General features: G+C 37.6%; 5 protein-coding genes across 11 annotated transcripts; 1 reads left to right on the top strand and 4 right to left on the bottom strand.

Annotated features, from left to right (window-relative positions):
• Positions 1-708: 708 nt before the first annotated feature.
• On the bottom strand, positions 709-5,831 carry LOC104777423 (FHA domain-containing protein PS1-like). 2 transcript variants are annotated; one of them, XM_087505975.1, is made up of 7 exons: positions 5,327-5,831; positions 4,936-5,177; positions 3,751-4,765; positions 2,114-3,678; positions 1,898-2,033; positions 1,288-1,655; positions 709-1,204 (listed from the first exon to the last, which is right to left on the bottom strand). In XM_087505975.1, the coding sequence occupies exons 1-7, from the start codon at positions 5,637-5,639 to the stop codon at positions 944-946; spliced, it is 3,900 nt and encodes a 1,299-aa protein (XP_087362101.1). In that variant the 5' UTR covers positions 5,640-5,831; the 3' UTR covers positions 709-943. The 2 variants fall into 2 exon arrangements, with proteins under 2 accessions (XP_087362101.1, XP_087362095.1); XM_087505969.1 differs by having other exon boundaries at positions 2,114-4,765; positions 5,327-5,822.
• A 341-nt stretch (positions 5,832-6,172) lies between these two features.
• Positions 6,173-8,355, bottom strand: LOC104777422 (uncharacterized). Its single transcript, XM_087505992.1, has 4 exons — positions 7,748-8,355; positions 7,448-7,553; positions 6,756-6,904; positions 6,173-6,450 (listed from the first exon to the last, which is right to left on the bottom strand). The coding sequence occupies exons 1-4, from the start codon at positions 7,886-7,888 to the stop codon at positions 6,355-6,357; spliced, it is 492 nt and encodes a 163-aa protein (XP_087362118.1). The 5' UTR covers positions 7,889-8,355; the 3' UTR covers positions 6,173-6,354.
• A 23-nt stretch (positions 8,356-8,378) lies between these two features.
• On the bottom strand, positions 8,379-11,943 carry LOC104777421 (uncharacterized). 4 transcript variants are annotated; one of them, XR_015593582.1, is made up of 14 exons: positions 11,389-11,869; positions 11,207-11,296; positions 11,062-11,123; positions 10,880-10,983; positions 10,681-10,770; positions 10,462-10,584; positions 10,234-10,311; positions 9,904-10,033; positions 9,772-9,820; positions 9,571-9,627; positions 9,283-9,413; positions 9,125-9,208; positions 8,980-9,046; positions 8,379-8,899 (listed from the first exon to the last, which is right to left on the bottom strand). XR_015593582.1 is itself a non-coding variant. In XM_010501676.3 (14 exons), exons 1-14 carry the CDS (start codon positions 11,646-11,648, stop codon positions 8,576-8,578), a joined length of 1,605 nt encoding a protein of 534 aa, XP_010499978.1. In that variant the 5' UTR covers positions 11,649-11,943; the 3' UTR covers positions 8,379-8,575. The 4 variants fall into 4 exon arrangements, 2 of the variants coding, with proteins under 2 accessions (XP_010499978.1, XP_087362112.1); XM_010501676.3 differs by having other exon boundaries at positions 9,948-10,033; positions 11,389-11,943; XR_015593563.1 differs by lacking the exon at positions 8,980-9,046 and having other exon boundaries at positions 9,047-9,208; positions 9,948-10,033; positions 11,389-11,856.
• Positions 11,944-12,349: 406 nt separating this feature from the next.
• On the bottom strand, positions 12,350-16,637 carry LOC104777419 (protein PSK SIMULATOR 1). 3 transcript variants are annotated; one of them, XM_010501674.3, is made up of 13 exons: positions 16,337-16,637; positions 15,636-16,176; positions 15,227-15,552; positions 15,040-15,132; positions 14,858-14,948; positions 14,677-14,770; positions 14,450-14,553; positions 14,277-14,346; positions 14,031-14,134; positions 13,688-13,804; positions 13,476-13,552; positions 13,328-13,372; positions 12,350-13,233 (listed from the first exon to the last, which is right to left on the bottom strand). In XM_010501674.3, exons 2-13 carry the CDS (start codon positions 15,963-15,965, stop codon positions 12,699-12,701), a joined length of 1,986 nt encoding a protein of 661 aa, XP_010499976.2. In that variant the 5' UTR covers positions 15,966-16,176; positions 16,337-16,637; the 3' UTR covers positions 12,350-12,698. The 3 variants fall into 3 exon arrangements, with proteins under 3 accessions (XP_010499976.2, XP_010499977.2, XP_087362027.1); XM_010501675.2 differs by having other exon boundaries at positions 15,227-15,545; positions 16,337-16,622; XM_087505901.1 differs by lacking the exons at positions 15,227-15,552; positions 15,636-16,176; positions 16,337-16,637 and having other exon boundaries at positions 14,858-14,966.
• Positions 16,638-18,319: 1,682 nt separating this feature from the next.
• On the top strand, positions 18,320-19,021 carry LOC147947002 (uncharacterized). The gene is made up of 3 exons (XM_087507324.1): positions 18,320-18,513; positions 18,579-18,674; positions 18,784-19,021. Exons 1-3 carry the CDS (start codon positions 18,320-18,322, stop codon positions 19,019-19,021), a joined length of 528 nt encoding a protein of 175 aa, XP_087363450.1.
• Positions 19,022-26,160: the final 7,139 nt, after the last annotated feature.

Here is a 26,160-nt window from a genome sequence, read left to right as displayed (position 1 = left end):
ATTACCATTCTCGGGGGATTTGGACTAATGCAAAGTATAGGAACTCCTACTTGTCCGCCTCAATCTCATCCAAATATGTCTTGAAATCAGGCCACTCAGTTGGCGAAGACACCATCTTCACCAAATCAGAACAGTCTGTGAGAAAAACAACATTTTCAATATCTGCACCGATCATATAGCGCATTGCCCAGAGTAAGGCTTCCACTTCTGCGTGGAGGGATGACAAGCTACGACGAAGGTTAGATGCACCCATGGTGGGAGACTCCCCCTTAGGGGAAATGCAATACCATCCTCGGCCTGTATAATGATCAGTCCCTTCCAAGATCCGTCCAAGTCTGTTATTAGTCCACCCATGATGTTAGATGCACCCATGATGTTTGTTATTTCTTCAAAACACTGAATCTCAAGTTTCTAAAACTTAAATCTCCAGTTCAAGTCTCGCCTTTTTTATTTCTTTTGCAAAGTTAAACTAAGGTGTCGCAAACTCACCGAGGCATCATGGGTTGAATATGTGTGTAAGATGTGCAAAATTCTAACATTATTGTTGATAAATTAAAACAAGTCACTTTAAAAGGTCCCTTTTCATGTTTTGAAAAGTCGTTACCACACCGCAAAAAGAGTGAAGTTAACACGGTGATTACTTGAAAGCATGTTGGCAAATTGTATGGTCGATATCTATAAGCTGTACGATTTTATCCAATATTCTAATTTCGTAAAGTGACGATCGCTATCGTTAGATTCCACAATTAAAAAAATTAGAAAAGTCATAATAATAGTAGCCACATTATAGAAATGTCATTCATTCTAAAAACACTATTCCATATGTTTACCATGAGTAAGCGAGTAGAATTATTTGGCTTAGTTGGACAGAAGGAACATGATAGATGATGCATCATCATTCACTGTCGCCATAGTGATGGATGATGATGATGATGAAGCGTCATCAGTGAGTGTGGCCGTAGTGAGAGTTATGGAGCAATATGAGCTTCAAGCCTTTAGCTGCTGCACCACTCTCTCCTCTTCCTCCTCCATTGTATGTTGACTTACTTCTACAAGCTCGGTTGTTGTACCTTTCTCTCAACACGTCGTCGTCTAGATGACTCCAAGTCCGTCCTCTCGGCGTGCTCTCTGTCCACATAAACCTCTCTGAGAAAGGATTCACCAGACTCTCGTAGAACTCATGTGGCGTCTCACATATCACACCCTAGAATCAAAACCAAAACGTTATTTACTACACTACACAGAGTGCTTGGTTTCAATATATGGAATCTTGTTATGTAAATTTACCTCTGCCATGGCTTTGATCTTGAGAGTTGCATCGTTGCTAAGAAGAACTAGTTTTTCGTCACGGTCACGGTATCTATAAAGAAGAGCACATTCTAGGACCTGATCTTCTGATGTAGGAGAATCGATCTCTGGTGCATAAGTGTTCCAGTGAAGTGAAAACGGGAATGCCAACGAGCCATTTGACTGAGGAGTGACTGGTGGGGTCGGTGCAGTTGCTTTGGTTTCCTCTGATGGGCTCTGGACTTGAATCCACCATTTTGAATTAACCTTACACTCTTCGATCCAATCCAGAGCTGAAGAAGCCATCTCTGTTCTTCTTCTGAAGAGTAGACTGCGACTGCCCTTCACCTCATCTAGTTCCCTTAACACTGAATAATGAGACCACAGGTTAGGCATGTTTCTAATGGTAAAGATTGTCAAAAGTGATTGCAGAGAACTTTTTCCAGAGCTGTATGATAGATTCATGTTCCATATTCGTTTACAGCCTTGTCATATAGAAAAAGTAGTTGCTTATGTGGTTGTTTTTAGTGCTTTAAGTGAATATAGAAACTATTATCTGTGTATGATATAATAAATGGAGGCAGAGATTTAAGGTTTGTGGGATTTTTACCTGTTCTTGGTACGACCAGATGTGTCCCCTTGAGACCTTGTAGTAGGTGCAGTGGCTTCCTAGACTCCTTATCCAAGAGTGAAGAAGTGTCCAGCACAATGGTCCACTTCATCTTGCTCTTTCCATCAGAAAGGACCTAAAACACAGTGAACTAATGATTAGTATAAAAACTACACAAAGGATCAATAGAGGACAATCGAGTTAAGTAGGACTTACAGAAGAAGAACGAATGCCTCTAGAGTTGTTGTGCCTCGCTGATGCAGTAGAAGCCTCAGTGTATGACTGACTTTGGGAAGAAGATTTGTCAAGTAGAGGTTGAAAAGGCACCCGTTCAGCTTTCTTCTTCAGTGCCACAGGCTCATGCTTCACCTTCGATTTGCTGCTCATGCTCTGTAGATCTTCTGGTTTCTGTTCTGCCATCACATTTGCTTCCAAATGATCAAAGAATGGTTTACGTGTGGCTTTAGAGGAGGAGCCTTCTTTTGTACCCTTAATATCACCAAATTCTCGCAAACGTTTTAGCATATGAGAGTTTGGGGTAAGATTCTCCTTATCTGGGGTAAAGATTTCTGGTTCTGCGAATGCCTCTGAAGCAACAATAGCGATACTGGAATGAACCAGTGACGAGCATGATCTTCCTGAAAGCTTTGAATGAACCAGTGACGAGCATGATCTTCCTGAAAGCTTTGAAGAGCTCTTGCTATCTTTCACGTCACCAATATCTTGTAATCTTTTCAACATATGAGAACTTGGGGTGAGATTCTCCTTGTCAGGAGTAAAGATCTCTGGTTCCAGATTCTCTCCACCATGATGACCAGTCAGAGAAATAGACTTGTCACTTAGAGCCTGTCTTCTATGCAACTTGTCTTTTGGTTGTCTCCCAGTTTGCTTTCCTTCACTCTTGTTGGTCCGGATCTGAAGAACGGAAGCAGCTTTTCCTCTCCTAGACCAAATGTTGCATGTGCTTGAGCTATCCATCTCAGACAGTACATCATCTCTAACAGTATATGTTTGCGGGGTCTGGTTTTCTTGACTTCCAGTATCATCAGAAGGCAGTTCTTTAATCGGTTTTGTATCCCCAAAGGTTTCTGCCGCCAAGGTTGAGAGAATTGGACACCATTTATCAGTACTTTCTTCACCCTTTATTTCGCTTAGGCTGTAATATTTTTCAGATCTCCCAGAGCCAATTGACAATTCTGGTTTGTATTTCTGATTTGGTGTTGACAAGAAAATTTGCGTATTACTTCGTTGGACCTCAGAAAGACACGAGCTGCTCCCTTCATCAAATATCTGTTCAGTCTCTCTGGTCATTCCTGATTTTTTATTCTGATGTCCTGCAGAATTGGCATCACTCCAGATCTCAACTTCACTCTCAGGCATTGGCTGCCAACTCGAGCATAGACTTTGGATATCTTCGGTATTGATTCTTGAAAGACATTCGTCTCCAGCGGAAAAATCTGATACTGCACTGACTTGTCTTGAACCAACCTTGGCTTCTCCATTGCTTGTCTGATGTAGTACGTTCTCCGTTTCAGTCTCTATGGCTACTTCACTCTGGACTTCAAGGCCTCGAGCTTCTTCACTTAAAATTTCTAAAGTTGGCTCAGCTTGAGAGAAGGATTTGGTAGATACTGCAATAACTTGCCTTGAGACCTCACTTTCTCCATTGTCTTTGTGACTCTGAATATCAGCCTTTGTTTCTCCATTGCTTTTTTGATGTAGTAGGTTCTCAATTTCAGTGTCTACTGCCACTTCACTTAGGACTTCAGAACCTAGGAGGCCTGGAGCATCATCAGTTAAAATTTCCAAAGTTGGCTCAGCTTGAGAGAAGGAACTGGGAGCTACTGTAATACCTTGCGTTGAGACCTCAGTTTCATCATAGGCTCCGTGACTCCAAATTTCAGCCTTTGTTTCTCCAATGCTCTTTTGATGTAGTGGGTTCTCAATTTCAGTCTCTACTGAAACTTCACCCATGAATTCAGAACCAACGAGGCCTTGCGCTTCAGTTAAAATTTCTAAAGGTGGCCCAGCTTGAGAGAAGGAATTGGGAGATACTGCAATAACTTGCCTTGAGACCTCAGTTTCTCTATTTTCTTCGTGACTCATATTATCAGTCTTACTTAGTGGTTTAGCAGATGCTTCCATAACCTCCTTTGTGACTAACTCAGTTTCTTCACTGACTTCTGGATGAAGGCTCAGAATCTCAACCTTTATAGTCAACTCAGGTGCAGAACAACTAGAAACTTCAAAGCAGTCATCAATCTTTCCCTTACTTGGGGAGCAGCCACTACTTGGAATTTCTGCGTTGACTTCTACACTACTTATGGACAACTCTGGTGACGCCTGAACATCTTCCGTGAGCCATTGTATCTCTGAATTAATGGAATCTATTGGGAGTTGTAGCGATAAAGTCTCCTTTGCAGCTAGAAATGGATCCTCCTCCTCATTAGGCACTGATGGTTCCATCCTCTCTGACATCACATTCAGATGCAAACCTCCATGTTCTCTGACATTGCATTTATCAGCCTCTGCAGCGACAAGAAGGTCAGAAAAACCTAATCCCTCCAGGTAGCCACCACTCTGCTGCTTACTTGGGGAGGAGCTGCTACTTGGCTTATCTGCCGCGGCTTCTACAACACCTAAGTTCCACTTTGTTGAAGTCTGCAAATCTTCATTTAATTGAAGTTTTTGTGACTTGACAGAATCTCCAGATAGTGTCAAAACACTTGGAGACGCAAGTGGCAACGACATCTCCCTTGTCGTAACATATGTATCCTCATCCTCACTAGGGACTGATGATCCAGTTCCTTCTGACGTCACATCCAGATGCAGATCTCCATCATCATTTAATCCATTATTCACTAGTGACTGCAGTAAAGGAATAGTACACTATCAGGCTAAGCAAACAACATCAGATAACTAAAGAGCAAAAGCAAAATAAGAACAGCTAAACTAACAACAAAAGGTTCACTGCAGTAAGGAACTTAAAGGCACGTTTCAAACACTAAAAGCAAGAAACACAGGAGAGAAGATCGAACCTGATGTTGTGCAACCTCTAGATTCTCTGCTTCAATCATTCTATTCTCTTCTTCTTGCTCCATCACCATAGACGCATCAAGTGGTGAAACAAACGGATTATCAAAATCATACGCACGGCTCAACGGAATCCAGTGAAGCCTATAGATCCTAGTTGAACCACCAATCCTAATCGTATCACCTTCTTCAACCTCGACACAAGCATGTGGCTCAACTCTCAGATCCCTAACCCATGTCCCATGCACTAAATCGAAAAAAACAAATCAAATCAACAACCAAGAAGGCATAGAATCGAGATCCAATTCCACAGAAACAACAATCAATTGCAGATAAAAACAATCTCGCGAGAGGAATACAAACATCTTTTGAATTTGAGTTGGAGATGATTCATACCAGAGGATAGATCCGTGAGGAAGAGTCTCTGACGAGATGAGATCGAGCGGATTTCTAAGTGGAATCTGCTAATGCTAGGGTGCGTTAGGAGAATATCGCAATCTGGATGACGACCGACGACGAGAGTCTCCTCTACCTCGTCGTCATCGCCGCTAACCATGGAACCGTTTCTCTCCGGCGACGAGAAATCGCGACTGTTCACAACGAAGATGTTTTTGAGAATCGCGCCGTTTTTAAGAACAGTGAACACCGGAATCGTCTTCTCCGGCACTCGTTGCTCCTCCTCCATCAGTTTCTCTTCCTTGACCTCCATGGATACCTTCGTAAGATCGAACTAGTGAGAGAGATTTCGAAAATCGAAAACGAAGGAGATGAAGAATTTAGATTGTTCTCTCTCTCTATCTATCTCTCTCTCTCTCTCTCTCTCTCTGATTTTGAAAAAGAAGAGTCCGTTGTGTTGTTGAATCGACGACCTCTATTTACACTCGTAACGGCTAATTGTGTCATTCATCTCTTACGACAATTTCAAAATTTTTAATTTTAATTAATTCAAAATTTAGGTTTGGCCGTTTGGGTTAACACATGAATTTAGGTTATGTAATTTCTACCAAATAATTCAATTTGTTTTTTTTTTTTTTTTTTAAATCTACAATTTTTTGATTAAAAAATAGTTATTCAAAAATTTGGAGTATGAAATCAGGTTATGTCGTAAAGCTCCTTTAATAAGTGGTGTGTATCAATACTTTACAATACCACCAAGGTGGCTCTTTCCTTACTTGTATCAACATTAACAAATCAAATAAAGTTGCAGATGTTCAAAAAAAAAAAAACAGAAATCAGGTTATGTCGAGTACAAACTGAAGTACTGTAGAATGATCTGGTTTGATTTGGTTCGGTTTGAAACAATTTAATTCACTTTAAAAGCCAAAACGAAATACATAAAAAGAGCAGATTCTACTTTAAAAACTCAAAAAAGAGTTTGTTGCAAAGTGAGAGTATACATAAAATGTGTGAGATAATGGGATCATCTATTCCTCCTTGGTACGAGCAAGCCTTGCACGATGCCTGAGTTCAGCTCTTTTCCACTTCACAATCAGGTAGCAGAGCGAAAACAGTGTGTTTATCTGTCAAAACACACAACACCTCCATCAGATTTCCCAAATCATTATATATATATATATATATATATTTCTTTCCAATCCTAACAAAGTGATGGACTTATTATCAGTATGGCTTGATTAAGGATTAGAACTGTTCTTAAAAAGTTAAAACCACTAGATGGCATTGTTCTAACTCAAATATGAAGTGCTCAATCAAAGTACTTGGGAACAATTTATTCACTGCTAACAAAAATCAGAACATGAAACCAGTAGATTCTTATATATTATTAATGCAGAGCAAAGAGAGGGGTTGTTGCTTGAACACATACCAGAATTATCATAGCAATAACCAAAAGAGGTCCAGACCAAAGAACCGATACAAAGACCCCGTGCTGGTCAAAGTAGTTTTGAGTTGAGAAGCTCTTCCAGTTTTTTTTCAACTCCCGGTTGAGATTCTCTGCAAAGTAAACCCCACCCACTGCAATTTTTTTTTGAGTCACATCATTAGCCTCAATAACGTATACTAAGAAATTATACTCACACAGATGCAGTAACTTCATATTCCAAACTAACAGTTGTTGTGCTGCGAAATGAATATCATATTTTCCTTCAACCAACCATAGTATCCGAAAATTTTCTAGCATACTAACTCATAAACCCATGCAAGTTATATCTCCATATGGACGGTATGACTCTCTAACCATGGCTCCTAAGACAGACCCAATACAACGCCTAGTACGTTCAGTTGGAGTGAAGTAAAATATAATTAAAGCTCCCAGAAACCCTTGATACAGGATGAATCCCACAACCTAGCCTAGTGAGATCATTGGATCAGAGAAAGAACTGGTAACAAAGTAAACAAAAAAAGGAGACGATAATAAAACATAAACAGTCTAAACAATGGAGGAAACGCATAGGGAGAAATGAATAAGATCCAAAATCAAAGAGACTTCTTGTGCAATCATTGACTAAAAGGGTTACTACAGGCCTACAGCAAACGAGAGACAGTAAGGGAACTTACATGCCAATAAGAAGAGGAACATGTGGAAGTTGAGATGCCTTCTAGAAAGAAGAGTCACTAGTAGCAAGAAAGCATGAAACGCCATTAATCCCATGATCCAAGGCTCCTGCCACACAAAATTAATCCCCAATGTGTATGTATATATATGAGTATGGAATCCCAAATTAAACGGAGATTCAAATCCAACCCTACGATGGCAAGAATTCGAAGACTTCTGATTCTAAACTCCCTTAAGAACAATTATAACAATACGAAAGGATTCGGATTCGGATTCAACTAAACACAAGACAGATTCATTACCTTCCAATCAATGGCGTGGAAAAATCCCAAGAAATTATCGTAAGCAGGTTGTAATCCTGTTCTTAGATCACCGGAGAGTTTCTGAACCAGATCCGCCATTAGATCCATTTGTTGCTCCATCGCCGATCTTATTTCCTCCATTGTCTACTAATTTTCCCCCCGAAAGACAACCAAAAAAATAATCAAAATTCCGGTTTCAAATCGCGACGCTGGTAAATCTAATACTCTCCAAGTAAACAAAGATCACTTTTTCATCCTTCGATTTCAACTCTCAAAAATTTTCTCACGAGTCACACGATCTCGCCCCAAGTTTTTATCGAGGTTTTTTTGCTTTCGCTTAATGCTCTCGAAGTTGCCAGAAAAAAATATTCACCGTCGTCTCCGAATACCCTTATTGTTTTTACATTCTTACGATAATGCCATTGTGATTGTAACAGTGGTAGTAGTATTACAATAATGCCACTGAGATTGTATTTTGGACTATTTTTCATCAAATCAATAATTTCTCAGAGTTCAGAGTAATCTGATTTTAAGGGAAGATCTGAACTGATCCTTAAACCAAATGAATTGATCTTCGAATTAAAAATCAGTTCTCCGAAAAAAAAAAAAAAAAAAAACTCTAAAGAAAGTATTGTTCGAAAAATAAGACATGCATAAGATGAGTTTAAGAGATCCCACTCCTTTACAATGTTAACAAATCACTTGATAATCCCACTAACGATTACAATATTGTAGAGGATTATTAACATATAAAAAATCAATAATAATAACTTAGGACAGATCATATAAGAATGGGTGAATGGAGTTGTTGAGAAAGGAAAGCAACTTTCAGGATTTGGATGTTGTTGTAGGTCGTTGCTTCTTACGGAAGAGGTAGTTTAGGAGCAGTCCAAGTAAAGGTAGACCTGTAACCATGCCTATGTAACCAAGCAACCATACGGGCCGTTTCGTCTGCCGACACAGCTCCTTAAAGCTTCTCTTTGTTACATCTTCCTCAGGTTTTCGTCCTCTCTGCTTCATTGCGGTGGTATCGCTGTCTTTCTCGTATTTGACTGCTGCCACCAACCCGTCTTCTGCACTGTTTAAGTACGGCCCTTGGTTTATCAAAGGCTCTTGTTTCCCTGATGACCCTGAGCTTCTTTTTTCTTCAATCTGCATGCAACAAAGATTTGATAATCTTAGAAAGAAGAGTTATATTATCTAAACTGCAATTCTAACGAACAAATATTTACTTTCTGTATATGCATATAACGACTGCAGCTAAGGGCGCCAAGAAACTCATTGGTGGCTCGAACCCACCTGTACACAACATATTTAGGCAGTACTTAGTGCAGGAAGTACTATTAGTACTTAGTTCAAAATCTGAGTTATACCAACCATAAGCTAGATCCAGTTAATCCTTCGAAGAACGCTAGATGTCCCCCATGATTTGTTGTAGCCAAGACAATGTTTTTGTTTGCCCTTTCAATAGAAACTTCATGTTAATTGTTGTATCAGGATTTTAAAATTTAAGAAAGAGATAGATAGCGTTTTACCTGCATTCGTCCCAGGGAATAGCTTCCTTTGTGCATAATGGATCATCTAGAGCACTTATACAGAGTAGTGGCACCGCCACATTTCCTATGTATTGGGTACTGCTTGATTTTCGGTAATACGTATCCACAGTCTGCATAAAGGTGCAACCCGTTGTCACTTTGTTAAACCAACAGGGAACTTAATGGTGATTATGAAGAGCATTGCAAAGATGTATATATTAGTGACAAAGCCAATTCTGGAGGGAAACTAACTTTAGAAGTTAAGATAATAGGGAGGAGAACCAATACCTCGAATTTTCCAACTAGACAGGTAGCATGGTTGTCAAAATCTCTGATGGAACGTGACTGATGAAGTAATATAGTTAGTCAACAACAGACAACGTTGATAGCAAAAGAAATATGTAAGTTATTTGCTCATGAACTCTGCTGGTTTCAATGCTTTTACCAAGTAGGCTGCATAACTTATGGATCTGTGGATAAATGACTGACCTTTTTGATGCCTTCCCAATTAGCAAGCCGTGAATACTGAGGTTCATGCCTGCAATGAAACTAAAAGTTATAACTGAAACCTCATTTTCTCAAAGTAGTCTATCTGAAATCTCTCCACTCAGCCCATCTTACAAACTCAAAATCTAGGCAGTTCTTGATCAGAGTGGCGGACATACAATTGGGCATAACCTTGGAGTCCGATGGTGAGAGCTTTGTCATAAAGCTTTTGTTTAAACGTCCGACAGATAAACCTGTCACCAATCTTGTTGGGAGGAGAAAAAGGAAAAGAAAAAGCATAATGTATCAAACGAAACCCTTAGTACTATTTACAAGTTCAAAGGTCTGAAATTAGAACCCAATGAAGAAAATAGAAGATGTCTTGATTTCTCATCAAGAGATTAGAGAAAACTTAAGACACGAATCAATACACAGAGAAGAAGACAGTAATGAAAAATAGCTCACCAAGAGGTCCCATGGAGAGCAAATAGCTACAGCACCCCTCAGAGGAGTCTTTTCACCCTCTTCCCCAAGGTATTTGACCTGAAGCATGAGATAGTTTCAGTAACCTCATGAAAAAACTAAAAGTGGCAAGGGTGCAGCCAACTGGGCAATATGCAACAGAAGGTCCATGATAGAAAAGCAAATTCATCACACTTCAACTGTAAAACACTAAGGTTCCTGATTAAATACCAGAACATTTGCTCCAATGCTAGTTCCAATAGCAAAGAGAGGAGCCCTCGGGTACTTTTGTTGAAGATAACCAAGAACAACCCGTATATCCCCTGTCCATCCAGCATTATAGAAGCGATCGGACTGCATTCATTTGCAGCATAACAAGATTTTATATAAGTAATCATAACGTTTTACAAAACACGAAATCAGAAATGGTAGGAGACTAGCGTAACTCACAGTAACAGAAACACCACCCAAACCTCTATGGTTGCTAATAACAACATTCCAACCTGTTTTTGCAGTGTTGTAGGCAAGATGCTTCAAATACTACACAAAACCACCAATCAAAAAGTCAATTAGACACAGTTCAACTAAAAAAACTTCAGGGGCAAGATTTACAGTTATAAAGCACAAATCCGCCTAGCTAACAACTTACTGCAGATGAAGAATCACTAGTTAACCCTGGAATAACAACTGCAATAGGCGTTGTATCTTCTTCTTTTGTAATTTCACTCTGATTTTGAAGAGCACCATCAAGAACTACACAAATCAAAAACAGATTCAACGATGAAAAACAAACAAATGTGTAATCAAAATCAACGTTCACCAAAATGTTACCATCAGAGTTCGTCAGCCAATCCAATGCAATCGTTCCACCATCAGAAGCAAGAAATAGCTGCCTGAAAACAGTACAAACTATGAATGATTTTATACAATTTGTGACTCAAATCGCAGAGAAATAACCAAAAATTTTCAAAATAACCTTCTGTAGCTGAAAACGGGAGGCAATCCATGAAAATTCAAGAAACAAGTCTGAAGATGAGGACTCGCCAACCACGGCGTCGCCACATATCTGTAAAAACAAAAAAGACGAATTCGAAAAATCAGAAACCGAATCAACAAATTTCGCCCAAAAATCAATCAGAAAAGTATACACACACTCACCGGCCGTGAAGAATCCGACACCGTGAAACAACGCCGTGGTAAAGAGACGAATCTGGATTGTAGACGAGATTGACGCTGCATCTGAAATATCGAAGAATGGCATCACCAAGGAAGTGAAACTCGATGAAATTGTAGAAAAAGATGGTCGAGATAAAGAAGAGAGCGAAGAGGTAGTGACGAATTGGGATGAGGGAGAGAGCTTGAAAAAGAAGGTCGTAAGGAGATGGAGACAGAGACAGATTCGGATCTTTTCCTTCCATTGTTGTGGAGCTTTTGCAGATCCGGGCGATGGATAGGAGGAATCTGTAGACAAAAAGGATCTTTCAATTCTTCACGGTTTAGTTAGGCCAACGGAACGAACGGACAAAGAGGCGTGGCGGGTTAAGATTTTGTTTCTTTGCACGGACTTCAAAAATGTTAAATTATTATTTAATTCGTATTTTTGAAATTCTTTTGTATGCATGTATCAATTAATTTACACATGCCGACGTTTTCGTGTTCACTAGGAAATAGGAATGGGCACAATTCCCGTTTCGTTTCTGTTCCGTCCCGTACACTTCGTTTAGTGTTTTAGTGGGATGTGACATTTGTTTCTACACTTGTCCACACAATAGGTTTGTTTGATTCTCTTGTTAAAAGCGAACCGCGTCTCTCTACCATCAGCTGTGGTGACTGGTGAACGCACGTGTGGAGACTGAAGAGAGACACCGGAATCGCACGTGTTCAAGGCGGATCTTCCCGGGATGAAGAAAGAAGAGGTTAAAGTTGATATATAGAAGACGACTCTGTTCTAAAGAATCAGCGGAGAGAGACACGTGGAGAAAAGAGGAGACTGGTGTTTTGACTGTCACAGTGCCTAAGGTAGAAGAGACCAAGACGGCTCATGTTAAGTCTATTGACATCTCTGGCTGAGCCAATTTGGTTTAAAGTGATGTTTGATGGTAAATTCGAGTTTGGTTCATTTGGGAAGATAATATATTATTTATTCTCCAAATGATCATATGTAGAAACGTTTTTTGTATGTACACAATACAACAAACCAACAAGAAAAAATGAACAATACAAAGGAAATGCTACAAAACCAAACCAAATTACACCCATAAAAAGAGTACAAAGTTACTAAGCTCTTGCCATTTCTGTAACCCGAATCATCACACCTATAAAGGGTTTCGAATTTCGATGGCATCCATGTGATTGATCACATCCACATTCTTCATCATATCATCGTTTTTGGGGAGAAGACAGGATGGTGTTTACCGTCTGTCCAATCCCAATCGTGAACTCAGACGGTGGGGCATGGACATCGTTAACTACAAGCTTCGGATGGTGTCCACGCGGTCAATCACATCAAGAGCTTTCATGCGATCAATGTCAAAATCAATGATGGGAACAGAAGGTCTTCTGGTTGAGAAAGTATCCTTGTTATTTTTCATCATCTCTCCCATCATTGGCGAGTGGCTACTGCTCTTGCTTAGCCTGTGGTGCTTAGAAAGCCGTGCTTTCGCCACCGTATCAAACTCTTGGCTTTTGCTTATTCCTGGTGTTTTTCTCCTCTTGCTTACGTCTCTAAGCATCTCTTGATCCTCTATAGTTAGCAATGGAGAACCCTGACTTGGGTTGTGTGAACCGCTGGAGAGTTGGATCGTTTTCTGGTTAGGTGATCTGATTGGAGACTTAACGGGAGATCTTAGACCATAACAAGTAGTGGCCCTGACTTGCGTAACGAGATGATGAAGCCACACCACCAGGTCTAATATGTAAACCTCAGTTTTTTCTTTATCTGCATGGTGAAGTGTATCTATCCTTAGTATTGTTTGTCCTGCAGGTCTCTGGTTCGCTTCCGACCTGAAATTATTTGCATAATCTAACATTCAGCAAGGAACGAGATATCTGCACGAAAAGAGTATAGCCTTAATATCTGCTTGTACTCAGGACTTACCCGGAACTTGCCCATTCCCCAACCCATCCAAACCCGTGATGTGCTCTGGTTGAGAAAAGAAAAGACAGAGGCATAAGTCTGACTTACTTTAATAGTTAGAACACAGTTCTAATGATGACAAAAATCAAGTTATTATGCAGAAGCTTACTTGGTTGTGTTTGTAGCAACAGGAACAAGCCACTGCAACGTTTTTTCCATTTCGGCTTTTATTTGAGGAACAGTTAACTGTTTCAAACAAAACAGATGTGTGGTGAGTAGGCATACAAATAACAAATAACATTTCAGGTAAAAAACAGTGCATGTAGTCCATTCATTTGTCAGCACAAAAGCATTATGGGCAGTATGGAATAATAGTAATACCTCTTCCTTAATCTGAAAGGACTGTATTCTGGACCGTAAAGCAGATTTTATACTTGGGGGTAAACCTTGGTACAATGCGTCTCTTGTGCTTGCAGGCATAGTGCTAGACCGGGATACCTACTCATTGAAATGAAAAAATAAGTTAATTAAAATAAATTCCACTAACCAACGTCCATACAGGTCCAATCATTTTGATACTGATATTACTAACGAGATCGGGTAACCATTCGAAAACGAAACAGAAAATTCACAAATACGAGACAGACAATTCACAATCCCAGGCAACTCGAATTTGTAAAACACAGAAAGTAAAACTAAGTGATAAATCAGAATAATAACTTACAAGAGTGTCAATTTGAGTGATGATGTTTGCGTAATGTAAGGCAAGACCAGCAGAGCCCAATTTCTTATGATTGATTGGCGGGTCATTTGCAGGCTTATCAAGATCTGCATATGAGGTAGAATGATCATGGTTTGTAAGGACATGTTACATTTTAGATACCAAAAAAGAAAAGACAGACACACTAAATACTCAATCTTCTTGAAAGTTATTATAAGACTAAACTGCTTTATCCAATAAGAGCCTCACCTGCACCACCAAAGGCTTCATGAATCTCCAAATGCAAGAAATGGACAACATCTACAAGTTTCTCCATTACCTAAGCATTATTAGTGTTGTCAAGAATTAACATTGGAGTCCAGATGAACCCAGAAACTTCCCGAAATAGGAAACTTAATGATTTATCAGTTTGCAGTCCTTACCTCTTCCAAGATCCTAGACCAAAGAGATTTTTTCTTTAAGTTTCTTACATGCTTCTTCTGACTTTTTAGTTCAGTTCTCAAGATAGCAAGTGTATCTCCCACACCTAGCAAAAACGGAAGAGATATTAGAACGATAACCAACAAATAAAATATAATAGACTGTAAACAATATCACCCATTTCCAAAGATATATTTTTGGGGAACATATATTCCTATTTGCTACCTACCTCGTTGTGCTGTGCTTGGGTTCTCTTCTTCCTGGATCTTACGTTGGTAATCTTGTTCAAACCTATCCAGCGCATGGAGTTCGTGATACAAGTCCTGAAACATAAGAGATAATCAGAATAAATCGCCATTGAAAGAGTCAAGCAGGACCCAATATCACCAGTTGGCATGAAAAATACGTACAGCTGTAAAATGAACAAATGACATCAGCTGGAGCATTATGGTTTCTGCTTCCTGTTTCAAATGTTTCTGGGGTGTAAATTCAGAGCCCAACCTAAATCATAACACAGAACTAATGAAAGGTCAGATACTTCCAAAATGAATAGACTCGTTGTGTGACCTTAGTGACAGGATCATGTTGGAACCTGTCAAAGAAGCGATCCAGGTTGTGGTATTGAGGATCCTTGCAACGATTCCCAAAACGCACCACCTCTCCAGAAAAGATCCTCAACTCTTCCCTGTTTACAAAAAGTAAATCACCTATCTCCAAACTACAAATAACAGTGTAAGAGTATATAGCGTCAACACATAAACATTGTCAGAGGCTGTTACCTTTTATCCGCAGCAGCAGTTCTCAACAGTTCATCCATGTCTTTCGATATTAGGTTTTGGACACCTTCTGAAGGTAACACTGCCTCTTTTAAATGTGTGATGCTATCTTTCGAAAGAGAATGCATAAGATTGGCGCCTTTAACAATGGTGTTAGCAACTTCAAAAGACAAGATTGAGATCTTATTCCCTTTAACTGTCGTCGCAGAAGAAAATCCCCCACTAAGATTTAGATTCGTCATGCTACTCCCAAGTGTGTCCAACACATCAACAGCTTTACCAAGTCCCATAGTACCAGCCCTACCCAAAAGAGAGCTTACTTCTGAAACCTATAAATAAAAACACCTTAGTAAAGTACAAAAGAGGTAAATTTGAACTCAGAACTCAATCACAATGCATAACATTTGTTTACCTTAGCCACAGCAGCCTGCCTAGACTTAGTGGATCTAGATTTCTGAGATAAAACCCTGGATAAACGAGGAATTCCATCTTCGATATTCTGAGGATGAGATTCACCAGAGACTACATTCAAATTAGGAAACGAAAACGATTCTGACGTATGCTGCTTATCATCCACATTATCCTCCCTCAGAGGAGAAGGATCAGCAACTTTGTCTCTTGCTCTGCCATCACCAGACTGATGTTTCACCTCAGACCCATTATTTAGATGACCATTAACATGAGCAAAGCTTCCACCAGGAGCATTATTTACAGAAGAACTCCTCGAACAAAGCCCACCCATCACAGCAAGTTACAAACTTTATAATCGAAATTAGCTCTCAAACTCTCTCGAAGCTCTCCATACGCCAACTCGATCTACGAAACTTCAAAAGGATGAACAATGTAACAAGCAAAACACAGAAATCGCAAATCCTGAACCGTATAAGAGGAGCAACAGTCCATTAATGGAGCAAATTGCTCAGTAAAAGAACCTCGATACTCATATAACAAACCTGCCAATGAATCAAGAAGAAAACACAAAAGCTTTTTTAGAGAAACAGTTTCTGATTAAAGACAAACAGAGATAAAAATTGAAAACCCTAGAAACTAAAGAACACAAACGAGATATTGAAATCAGTAGCTTGAATGAAGAGTTGAGAATACAAAAGAGACCTAAGAGTCAGAAACTCGGATCTGGGAATTAGATTGAAGTCAGATTCTTTCTTCTTCTTAACAACTTGGGCTTGTTCTTCCAGAGAGAAGTGACAAGTTCTCTAGGATGAGGAAACCGTGAAGATGTCTCTATACAAGCAAAAAGAAGAAACGCGACTCGAGAAAGAGAGAGAGAGAGAGAGAGAGAGAGAGAGAGAGTTGAATAGAGGAGGGAGGTTCTGTTGAGAGGAGTTGGAGAGTGTCAGATGGTGAGAAGTTTTAGCCCAAAAAATAAAATAAAAAATTCAACCTTTTTCTTCTCGTTTTACCCATTTCTACACTCTTCAAAACTCATCCCCATTACACTATTTTTTTTTTTTGTTTTTTTACTACCAAGTTCAACTATATTTAAATTATCAAAAAAAAAAATTTGTCAACAGCATATAATATTGGCTTAAAATCAATAAAATAGAAAATCATTTACATAGGTAGTAAGATGCGGTTCGGAACAAACTCGTCATGCCAGATTATCTCTTTTACCATTCTGTGTGCGAGGAATGAAAATCAATGAGAATGATGTGAATTCTTCATTATCTTCCTGAATGTCCTCCAAATAAGTCACGAACGCTGGCCACTATGAAGGTGAAGATTTTTTTTCTTTAAATAGAATATAGTTTAATTTGTTAATTTTTCCAATATTTAAAGTTCTGGATATCCTGTGTTTCGAACGGATTTAGTTGAAACGTTACAAATCAAGATAACATCGATTAAAAATAATGAAAGATACAAACACGTTAATTTCAAAGAGTACCAAGTGTTGTTATATATATCTATACTATTAAAAGAGAAACACTTTTTCAAAGCAAAAATGACACATCAAAATATATGACATAATATGCCCCTTAATAAATTTAAAAGCATACAAGATAATAAGGACATTGAAGTAAATGTCGATGTCAACAATCACGGATCCTTCTCTGACCCGGGTGTAATTAATTCGGATAATGTATAAGCAATTTGGAGTCAGATTATATAATAGTATAACCAAACAAAGTCTTTTTCATTCAACAAAGTCTCGGCATTTAAATTAGTAGTAACACGAGTGGCCCAAACGTGTAATATCCAATAACCCATTACCAATACACGTAATAAATACAGTGGTCCAATATATCAAAATATTTCCAAACACAACATAATTCTCTACAAAAGAAAAAGTAATGACTACTATAATTACGAATATATTGTATACCTTAAACAAAAACGAATACTAATATTAAAGGAAAACATATATATATATATATATATTTATGTATTCATTCTCACGCAAATGAAGCATTTAATAATACCAATACTAAAGAAACACAAATATATATTTATGTGTTCATAATCACGCAAATGAAGCATTTAATAATTAGGTAAAATCAAACATTAGCAAAATTCCGTATATCACTCATGTTGAAAAGGGAAACTAACCTTATGTCCCAGTCACTCAAATTAAGACATTTCTAACTAGGAAATGATAATAATTAGCATAATTATCGGATGCAATGTTTCCAAAAACAATAAGAAAATATTACACCAAATAACTCCTACTTACCATTATCATTTTGCTCATTTACTCGCAACTTAATTGAAAACTGTACAACTATATATAATTCGAATGGCGAATACAAGAAATCGTTAACAACAAAAAAAACGATAAGCACTTCACACATAAAATGGCTTCAAATAATGGAACCACGAGTCTTGCTAACATAAAACCTTTCAAGACGAGTTGGAAGATCCAAGTGTGGATCGTTTATGAGTGGAACAATATATGATTTACAGTGGGGAAACCTTAGAAATGATCTTAGCTGATGTAGAGGTCAGATTCTATTCATTTACTCTATCTACTTATATTTTTAAACCCATGTATATTATTACGTGAGTAATAATATATTATTTGCTGACTATAGGGAACTCCATGCCACTGTTAAAAAGAATCATGTTAACAAGTTCCAAAGAATGGTAGTTGCTGGAGAGTGGAGGTTTGTGGAGAATTTTCAGCTGACTAAGTCTATGGGAAAGTATAGGGCAACATCACATGCTTTCAAGATGTCTTTTACTAACACCACAATCATAAGCCGATCTCCTTCGCTCTCAACTGATTGGTATTTGGACTTGAAGAGCTTTGAAAGCATAATTGCTGAAGATGATTGGTAGTTGGACTTGAAGAGTTCTTGAACAGCATAAAGGTTTATGGGATTCTGAACCACATCATTAGGTTGAAGGTTGATTGTCCAGTCATGCTATTAAGGAATATAGATGCAAGAGGTGGGCTAATGAATGGTACACGTTTACAAATTACACAAATGGCAGAGTTTGTTTTGGAAGCTATTATCATTACAGGAGATAGAGTTGGAGATAAAGTGCTGATCCCACGATTATTGTTAACTCCTTCAGACATAACTTCCTTTCATCATGCGTAGAAGACAATTGCCATTGATTGTCGCCTATGCAATGACCATTAATAAAAGTCAAGGACAGTCGTTGAGCAACGTTGGTTTGTATTTACCCCGACCATGTTTTTCACATGGCCAGCTCTATGTTGCTTTATCAAGAGTTACTTCTAAGAAGGGGCTTAAGGTGTTAATCGTTGATAAAGATGGGAAGCCACAAAAGAAAACCATGAATGTGGTGTTCAAAGAAGTTTTTCAAAACATATAGGCAATTTCTGGACATGAAGTAACTTGTTACTTAGGTATGTATTTATTTAAGTATTACACTAAGTTTTAGAACTTATGGTTTACTTTATATTCCTTTGGCTTATTCTCGGTTGGCTGAATTACAGGTAGGTATTGGTGAAGGCGTGAGTGATGATCAATGGTGGATTATGTGTCTTACATGAAATCAAATTGTTTAAGTTGCTATACATTCTTTTTATATCTTTGCAAACATTGCATTACCGATCATGTTGAAATCTATTAAGACTTTCAGGTGGGACCTATTTTATCATGAGATTTTTCTAATTAAGATCGGTTCAACGCAGTTTTTATAAAGAAAGAGTCTACAATAAGACATTAGAATCCTAAAAATGTCGCAGACGCTTCAAGATTAATTATTTGGATATCGGAGGAGTCTGTGGATTCTAGAATAGTATAGAAGTAGAGCTGATGGTTCAATTTTTTAAACATTTTTCCTGTTAATCATAGATAATGATAATATGACAAAGCAATATAATCAAAAGAGGAGGATCCCGATTTAGATTTCAAAACTGTCATCATCGGGATCTAGAGATTAATTTGAGAAACCTATTTGGAAATTTCCTTAATCTAATTTTCATCTAAAACAAATTTCAGATAATTGAGTAAGTTAACCAACCTGATATATAAACGATGGTGAACCTTGCTTTGGGCGTTGATCGTGGACTACCCATCTCAATTTTGATCCATTGATTACTTGCAAGAAAACAAGATTTATAAAAGAAGAATGAAAACCTGATAGAAATCAAAAACCCAGCAAAAATACAAATTAAGAAACTGTAATTGCTTACCTTGCACTATAATAACACACATAGTGTTGATCTCACTAGATTCGGCCAATTATTGCTGAAATGGGATCTCGCTTGATGTTTCAATTGAGTTTGTTTATGTGGAAGAAAAAGGTTCAACTTTTCGCCTCTTACCGTCGGACTATCACCGAAACTTTTTCCCCTTGCAATCGGTTACTTTGTTTTTTTTTTGTTTGGTGAATCGGTTTCCATGTTTAATTGGGTATTACAAAGAGATTATTGTTTTGGACTAAATCGAGTCCAACACATAATTGTTAACCCATAACTTTTAGGTTGGACTTAATAAATGCAATGGATTTAAATTATAGGATTTGTAGTCTAATTATTCAATTATAGGTAGCTCAATCAAATATAGATTCCAAAAAAAAAAAAATTGTATCTTAATCTTATGCTCTATAAAGTACTACAATAACTTGGACAATAATCAAGAGTACAATATGCAAGTAGTTTTCGAGTTCGACTCGCTAACATAGTTTAATTGAGAAAGATCTGATTTTGATAAAAAAAAAAAAAAAACATACTACATTCACATCAAATCTTCTGTACTACATTCACAACACATTCTTTACTCTCCTTTATTCTCTATAACAAATTATAAACTCTAACCAAATAACTATAAAGAATTGATTTCCTTTTGTTTATAAGTTAAACAACTTTGACATAAACCAATTATAACTTAATTTCAAATATTTACAGACACAAATACAAAAAAAAAAAACTTGGTTTTTGAAAACAATCCCGCACGTACGTGCGGATCCGGATTTAGTATATATATATATTTTTGAATTACTAAGAGGTTCCAGACCTAAGCCCGTACACTCCTCAGACCATAACATTTTATATGTATTTGGTAAAAAACATATTGGTTCGAGGGAGGACACTTGGGATTATAGTAATCATTCTAATTTAATATATTTTTTGAAAAAGAAAAATTAAATTTGCATAAAAGAAATTCCAAGTAGTTTTCATTTTTCAAAGTGTATCAAGTAACTAATTATCAATACTCTCTATTTTTACCATTTTGTACTTTTTGTTGTTTTGAATGTCTTTGGTAAAAAAAAATATTGGAGATTCTAGAAAGAGAAAAAGTGAACAAATCAGTCAACATGTGTATGCAAATCTAGTTTTGAAAATGAAAGTTGACTTTTTACCAAATAAAGGACGACAGTATCTATAGTAGGCTTGAATTCACAATGTTTTACCAAATTACCTTGTGTGGCAATGTCATAATAGCATTATAGCATTGGTCAAAGGAATCTTGAAAGAGAAAATAATTTGTTTATGTATGATGATGATATAGAAAAATTAATTGTTATAATGTTTTCATAATAGTATTTATTTAATAAATGGAATGTGATGGCCCATTACTTATTTATTACATATATATAAAATAAAATAAAAAAAGATAAAGCTATGAATGATTTGGAGCTTCAAATGTTTTGATCCTTTTCGTTTTTTTTTGGAATGTAATTTATTTTACTCATTACTCAAAAAAGTATAAAATTTTACAAAAGACATCATACTGTATGTGGATCAAATAAGATATATGCATCGTTTTCGTTTATTATAAACCAAACTCCATGAAACAATTTTGGTTTGAAAATGATATATGCGGCTATTATAAAAAAAATTAATTAAATGTCCTTAAATGTTTATGGTGATAGTATAATTAATTTCGAAAACTTACCGTGTTGAAACTTTTTTTTCCCTAAATTTCATTCTTATTAAAAAAAGAGGTCTTGAGATTTCAATAGTAGTTTTCATAAAAATGTTCATAAACTAAACTAGTATCAATGATGAGACAAATGAAATTATATCTATGTGTTTTATTTTTAGGTAACTTATTTAACTGCTAAATTAATTTTAATACTATATAAGATTGGTCGGGAAAGATGGCCTCTCTTTTGGACCAATTCCAAGATTCAACAAGTTCACATTGGTCAAATTCCATCCTCTGAGTGATTCTGATGTCTCCATCGCTATATATTATCATTGCATATTTTGATTCTGAAATAATGAGATGCGTGCTAGATCTACAGACTTGTATGACAGATTTTTATGTGCGATGCTTAACAAAGAGATGAAAGGATAGTGAAGAGACGACACAAGAGATTTGTTAACGGGGTTCGGATAACCTACATCCCCGTGACCAAGTCCAGAATCATTCACTAGAATTAGAACGCAAAAGTCACATTTGCCAATGGTAACTAGCACACACTTGTGCCTACCACTCTAATCTACATGAACTAAAGGAACCACCACTCTTTGTCTTTTCCGACGAGTGTGAACCTCTACAAAAACCACCAGCAGATTCTCTATCTTACTGGTGGGACAACACCACACACAACATGTGTGCCTCTCTCAATTTTAGGTCTAGGGTGCGTAAACTGCTTCTTGTTACCACCTCTTCCTTTTATACTTCTTAGAGTTCTCCACAAACCCTAGGTTCCACAAGCTTCTTCCTCTTTTCTTCTGGGTAAAAGCTTGTTCTCTTTTTGTCAACTTGACCCATACTTTTGTTCCTGTCGCACCTAACACAAACATGCTTTTCTGACACAGCCATTCCACTATTTGCTGCAACTTGACGCTTTTCCGCTCTGTTTCACTACACAACCTCTTCACGAGGTTTACCTTGTTTCTAGCTCTGTTGCACTACACAACCACTACAAGTTGTATGCTCTATTTTCAGCTCTGTTGCACTTCAAGTATACTCAACTGCTAAAGCCTATTTCTGCTCTTTTGTGCTTTTCAGGTTTAAGCAGCTGCTAATAAAAGACTTGTTCTCATGAGCTTAAAGCATGACTAGTTGAGCTCTCACTTCTTGGATCTTCTCGATAAGACTCCAAGGTTCAACATGTCACTTCATTCCATGTGACTTCACATTGAGCTGTCTTGACTGAGGTAGTATTCTCTGATTCTCTTCATCAGGAATCATTGCGTCTGTGTCTGTAGCTGGTTACACATGCTCCATCTTGTTCACTGCTTCTATGTCTGAACATGTGTTTGTATCAGACTTATTCACTGCAACGTTCAATGAATCTGTGTCTGTACTCTTGGTTGTATCAGGTTTACTCATTGCTTCTTGATCATCTCTCTTGTGTTGTATAACCAGTAACAACACCAATATATCTTCAATCTCTCCCTTTGTTACTGAGTTATAGAACTCAAGCTTTCTCTATTCTTGCACTTGATGATCTTCAAGCTTTCATGTTGTAGCATAATCTTTGGCAGCTTCATTGTCCTTAAGAGGATTCTGTCATTGTGATCTTCTCTCTTCTATTTCAATAGTTGCTTATTTACGCCTTGTTGTTAGTCTTACAATTCTGTCAACACAATGTATCTTCAATCTCTCCTTTGTTGATTGAATTGTAGGACTGACAAACGTTGATGATCTGCAACCTGTAAATATCATGTTCTTGTTTCTTTTGGCACATCCGTTTCAAACAACTTCAAACTCGGAATTGTAGGACTGACAAACGTTGATGATCTGCAACCTGTAAATATCATGTTTCTTTTGGCACATCCGTTTCAAACAACTTCAAACTTGGTCAACACACAAATCAATCTCTCCCTTGTTGACTGAGTTGAAGGACTCTAGCTCTCCCTTAATCATAACCCATCAAGTTCCTGATTTTGACCTGACCACATCTTCAGTGAATATCAAACGCCTCCAAGTGTTGCCTGCAACCACGACATAGCATAACAACAACAACAACTAGCATATGGGAGTAAATCATAGAGTCTCCCTTTATAGCTTAGTTTGATATTCCACTTCATACAATGAAACAAACTCATCATCATCAAACTTTGGATTTTGAATGTAACGCCATCTTCTGCATTTATCAAACACCTTCAAGTTGTGACAGCAGCAATGCCACAAACATAGCAGACCCAACAACTAGCAAATGGGAGTAAGTACAAGAAGTCTCCCTTTTAAGCGCAGTTTGATACTCAAGCAATCAATGGCACTAACTCATCCTGCAAGGCAGCCATAAAAGCTCCCTCTGCTTGAGTGCATAACTAAGGTAAAAAGTAACATATCAAGAGCATAGTCCAATAAAGAACTCATTATGCAAAATAATGATCATCCTCTTGCTTTGATGTTAAGAGTCTGCTCAGACTTGCCTGAACACTGCAGAAACTTCACACATACCAAAATCATAAAACCAGAACACGATATCAGCCATCAAACCATTGACAATGATTACTTGGTTACAATAACACATATGAGAGTAGTTCAGAACTAGTTAACCCATCTTCAGAAATGTACCGCTGTCGCCAATAGGATCAGGATCAAAGCCTGCCGAACGCACAAGACATCTAATTTCTGAAGACAAAACACAAACTAGTTCTGAGCCGAGAACATTTCCTTGAGAACACAACTGTGAGAACACTTCTTTGAGAACACAACTGTGAGGACATCTTAAAATCCTCTTTGAACCTGATGACTCTTAACTCAATCATAACCTCATTAGCACTAGCAAGCATGGTGCTTCCTTTCAAATCGCAGCCTTTGAACAATGGGAAGCAAAACTGATCAGAAGCAATAACATGATCATCAAAATAATACCTTTGTAGTCGCAGCGGAAACATAGACAATTCTCTCGAACCATGATGATCTTGTGAAATGTAGCACTGACTGAATAGCCTCAACTTCTGTCTTTGCTTCTGTAGACTAGCTTGTTCAAGTAGTCTTAATCGAAAACTGTTTTTCATCCTTGCAAATATAGGCTTCAAGACGCTCTTCTTTACTAAGGCAGATCAGAGATTCATATACTGTACTTCATGAAGTAGAGGTATCTTCCAAATCAACCAGTTACAATACATATCACACCCATGCTTTTCTTGAAACTCCTCCTGAACCTCAAGCAATATGCAGACCAGAGATTTGGTACAGAACCACACACACACACTAGTTGCTTGCAACACCGAAAAGACGTCATGACCATAAAAATATTCTTCACCTTAAAAGTAATGTTGAGATAAATCCAGATGAATATACCTTGAGGCAACCTTTAAACAACATCTTTTGATCCCAACAGTGAACCAGTGAATAAGATAGACGATTGCAGCTTCTGAAGCAGTTGTTGTTTCAGTATTTGGAACATCCTTCTTCAACACACAAAAGAAGAAGCTCATAAACAATCCTCAGATTTAAAAACTAGAGCAGCAACAATTTCTTGAATTTCAAAAGCGATGTCCCAACTTTCACTGACAAGACACTTCAGCTTCCTGGGTTACAACTTAATCGGTTTTACTCAACTCTGAGTATTCTACCTCAGATTGATTCCGAACAACATCTCCTTGCAGATGTCACTTACGCTAACCTTGTAGAACTGAACCGGAGTTACACAACTCTGAGTATTCTACCTCAGATTGATCCCGACCATCTTATACTACTAGTGAAAGTGAATCCTTCTCTTAAACTTTAATAATCGAGCGCTCTTACTCTTCTCTTCCAACACCCAGAGGTCTTCTTGAATATTCTGCAACAACTTACTTGTACACAATCCCAACCAATACAAGGCACAACAGAGAACAAAACCAATAACATCTGATAAGAGCTTCAAGGACATTCCTCACTAAAACCTCCATTTTCAACATAAAAATATGAGTTTCACATCTTCATAGTAACACTTCTCTCGTGACAATAACTCCCAGCAGATATTAATTCCTTGTAATCATATTCCATCACGCAGAAGATTTTACTTACATTGACATAGCTCTGAGGTAGTGACATAGATGTGAATGTCTGCCTTGAACACTTCAGACTTTGGTGCAAGATATTCACCTTCAGATCAGATGACTTTCCACACTTCTTCACAATCAACTTCGTATTACTCACTGATGGATCGTAATACTTTGATTGTGATTATCTGACCTAGGAACATTAAGAACTTCTGTTTCTTTTTCCAACCATGAGGTCTTGATTTGAGCTTCTTCTCCAGCCTTGATGCAGAGCATAGAAGAAATAACAAAACAGCCCAGACAAATTCCAAAATGTTGTGGGATGATTAAGGACAACAATATGAACCCACAGGAAAAACCGGATCACAATTTGGGTTTGTGAATTGAAAGTTGAGACCAAATTTCCAAAGCAGATCCAAAATGCTAAAACCCTGCGAACAACTAACTTTGGGAACAGTTTCCCATCAAATGACACAGAATCAGAAGGATACCTTTATATCATTGTAAAGATCCTGCTTTCAAGATTCCAAAACATCTCTCAATGCTAAAATCCAAGGTTTATAGCCATGTCAAACGAAGATGAAGAGTCAGACATAAAACAGCTTCA

The sequence above is a fragment of the Camelina sativa genome, chromosome 3, assembly GCF_030686135.1.
Source record: "Camelina sativa cultivar CO46 ecotype springtype chromosome 3, ASM3068613v1".
NCBI lineage: Eukaryota > Viridiplantae > Streptophyta > Magnoliopsida > Brassicales > Brassicaceae > Camelina > Camelina sativa.
This window is presented reverse-complemented; position numbering and strand designations above follow the sequence as displayed.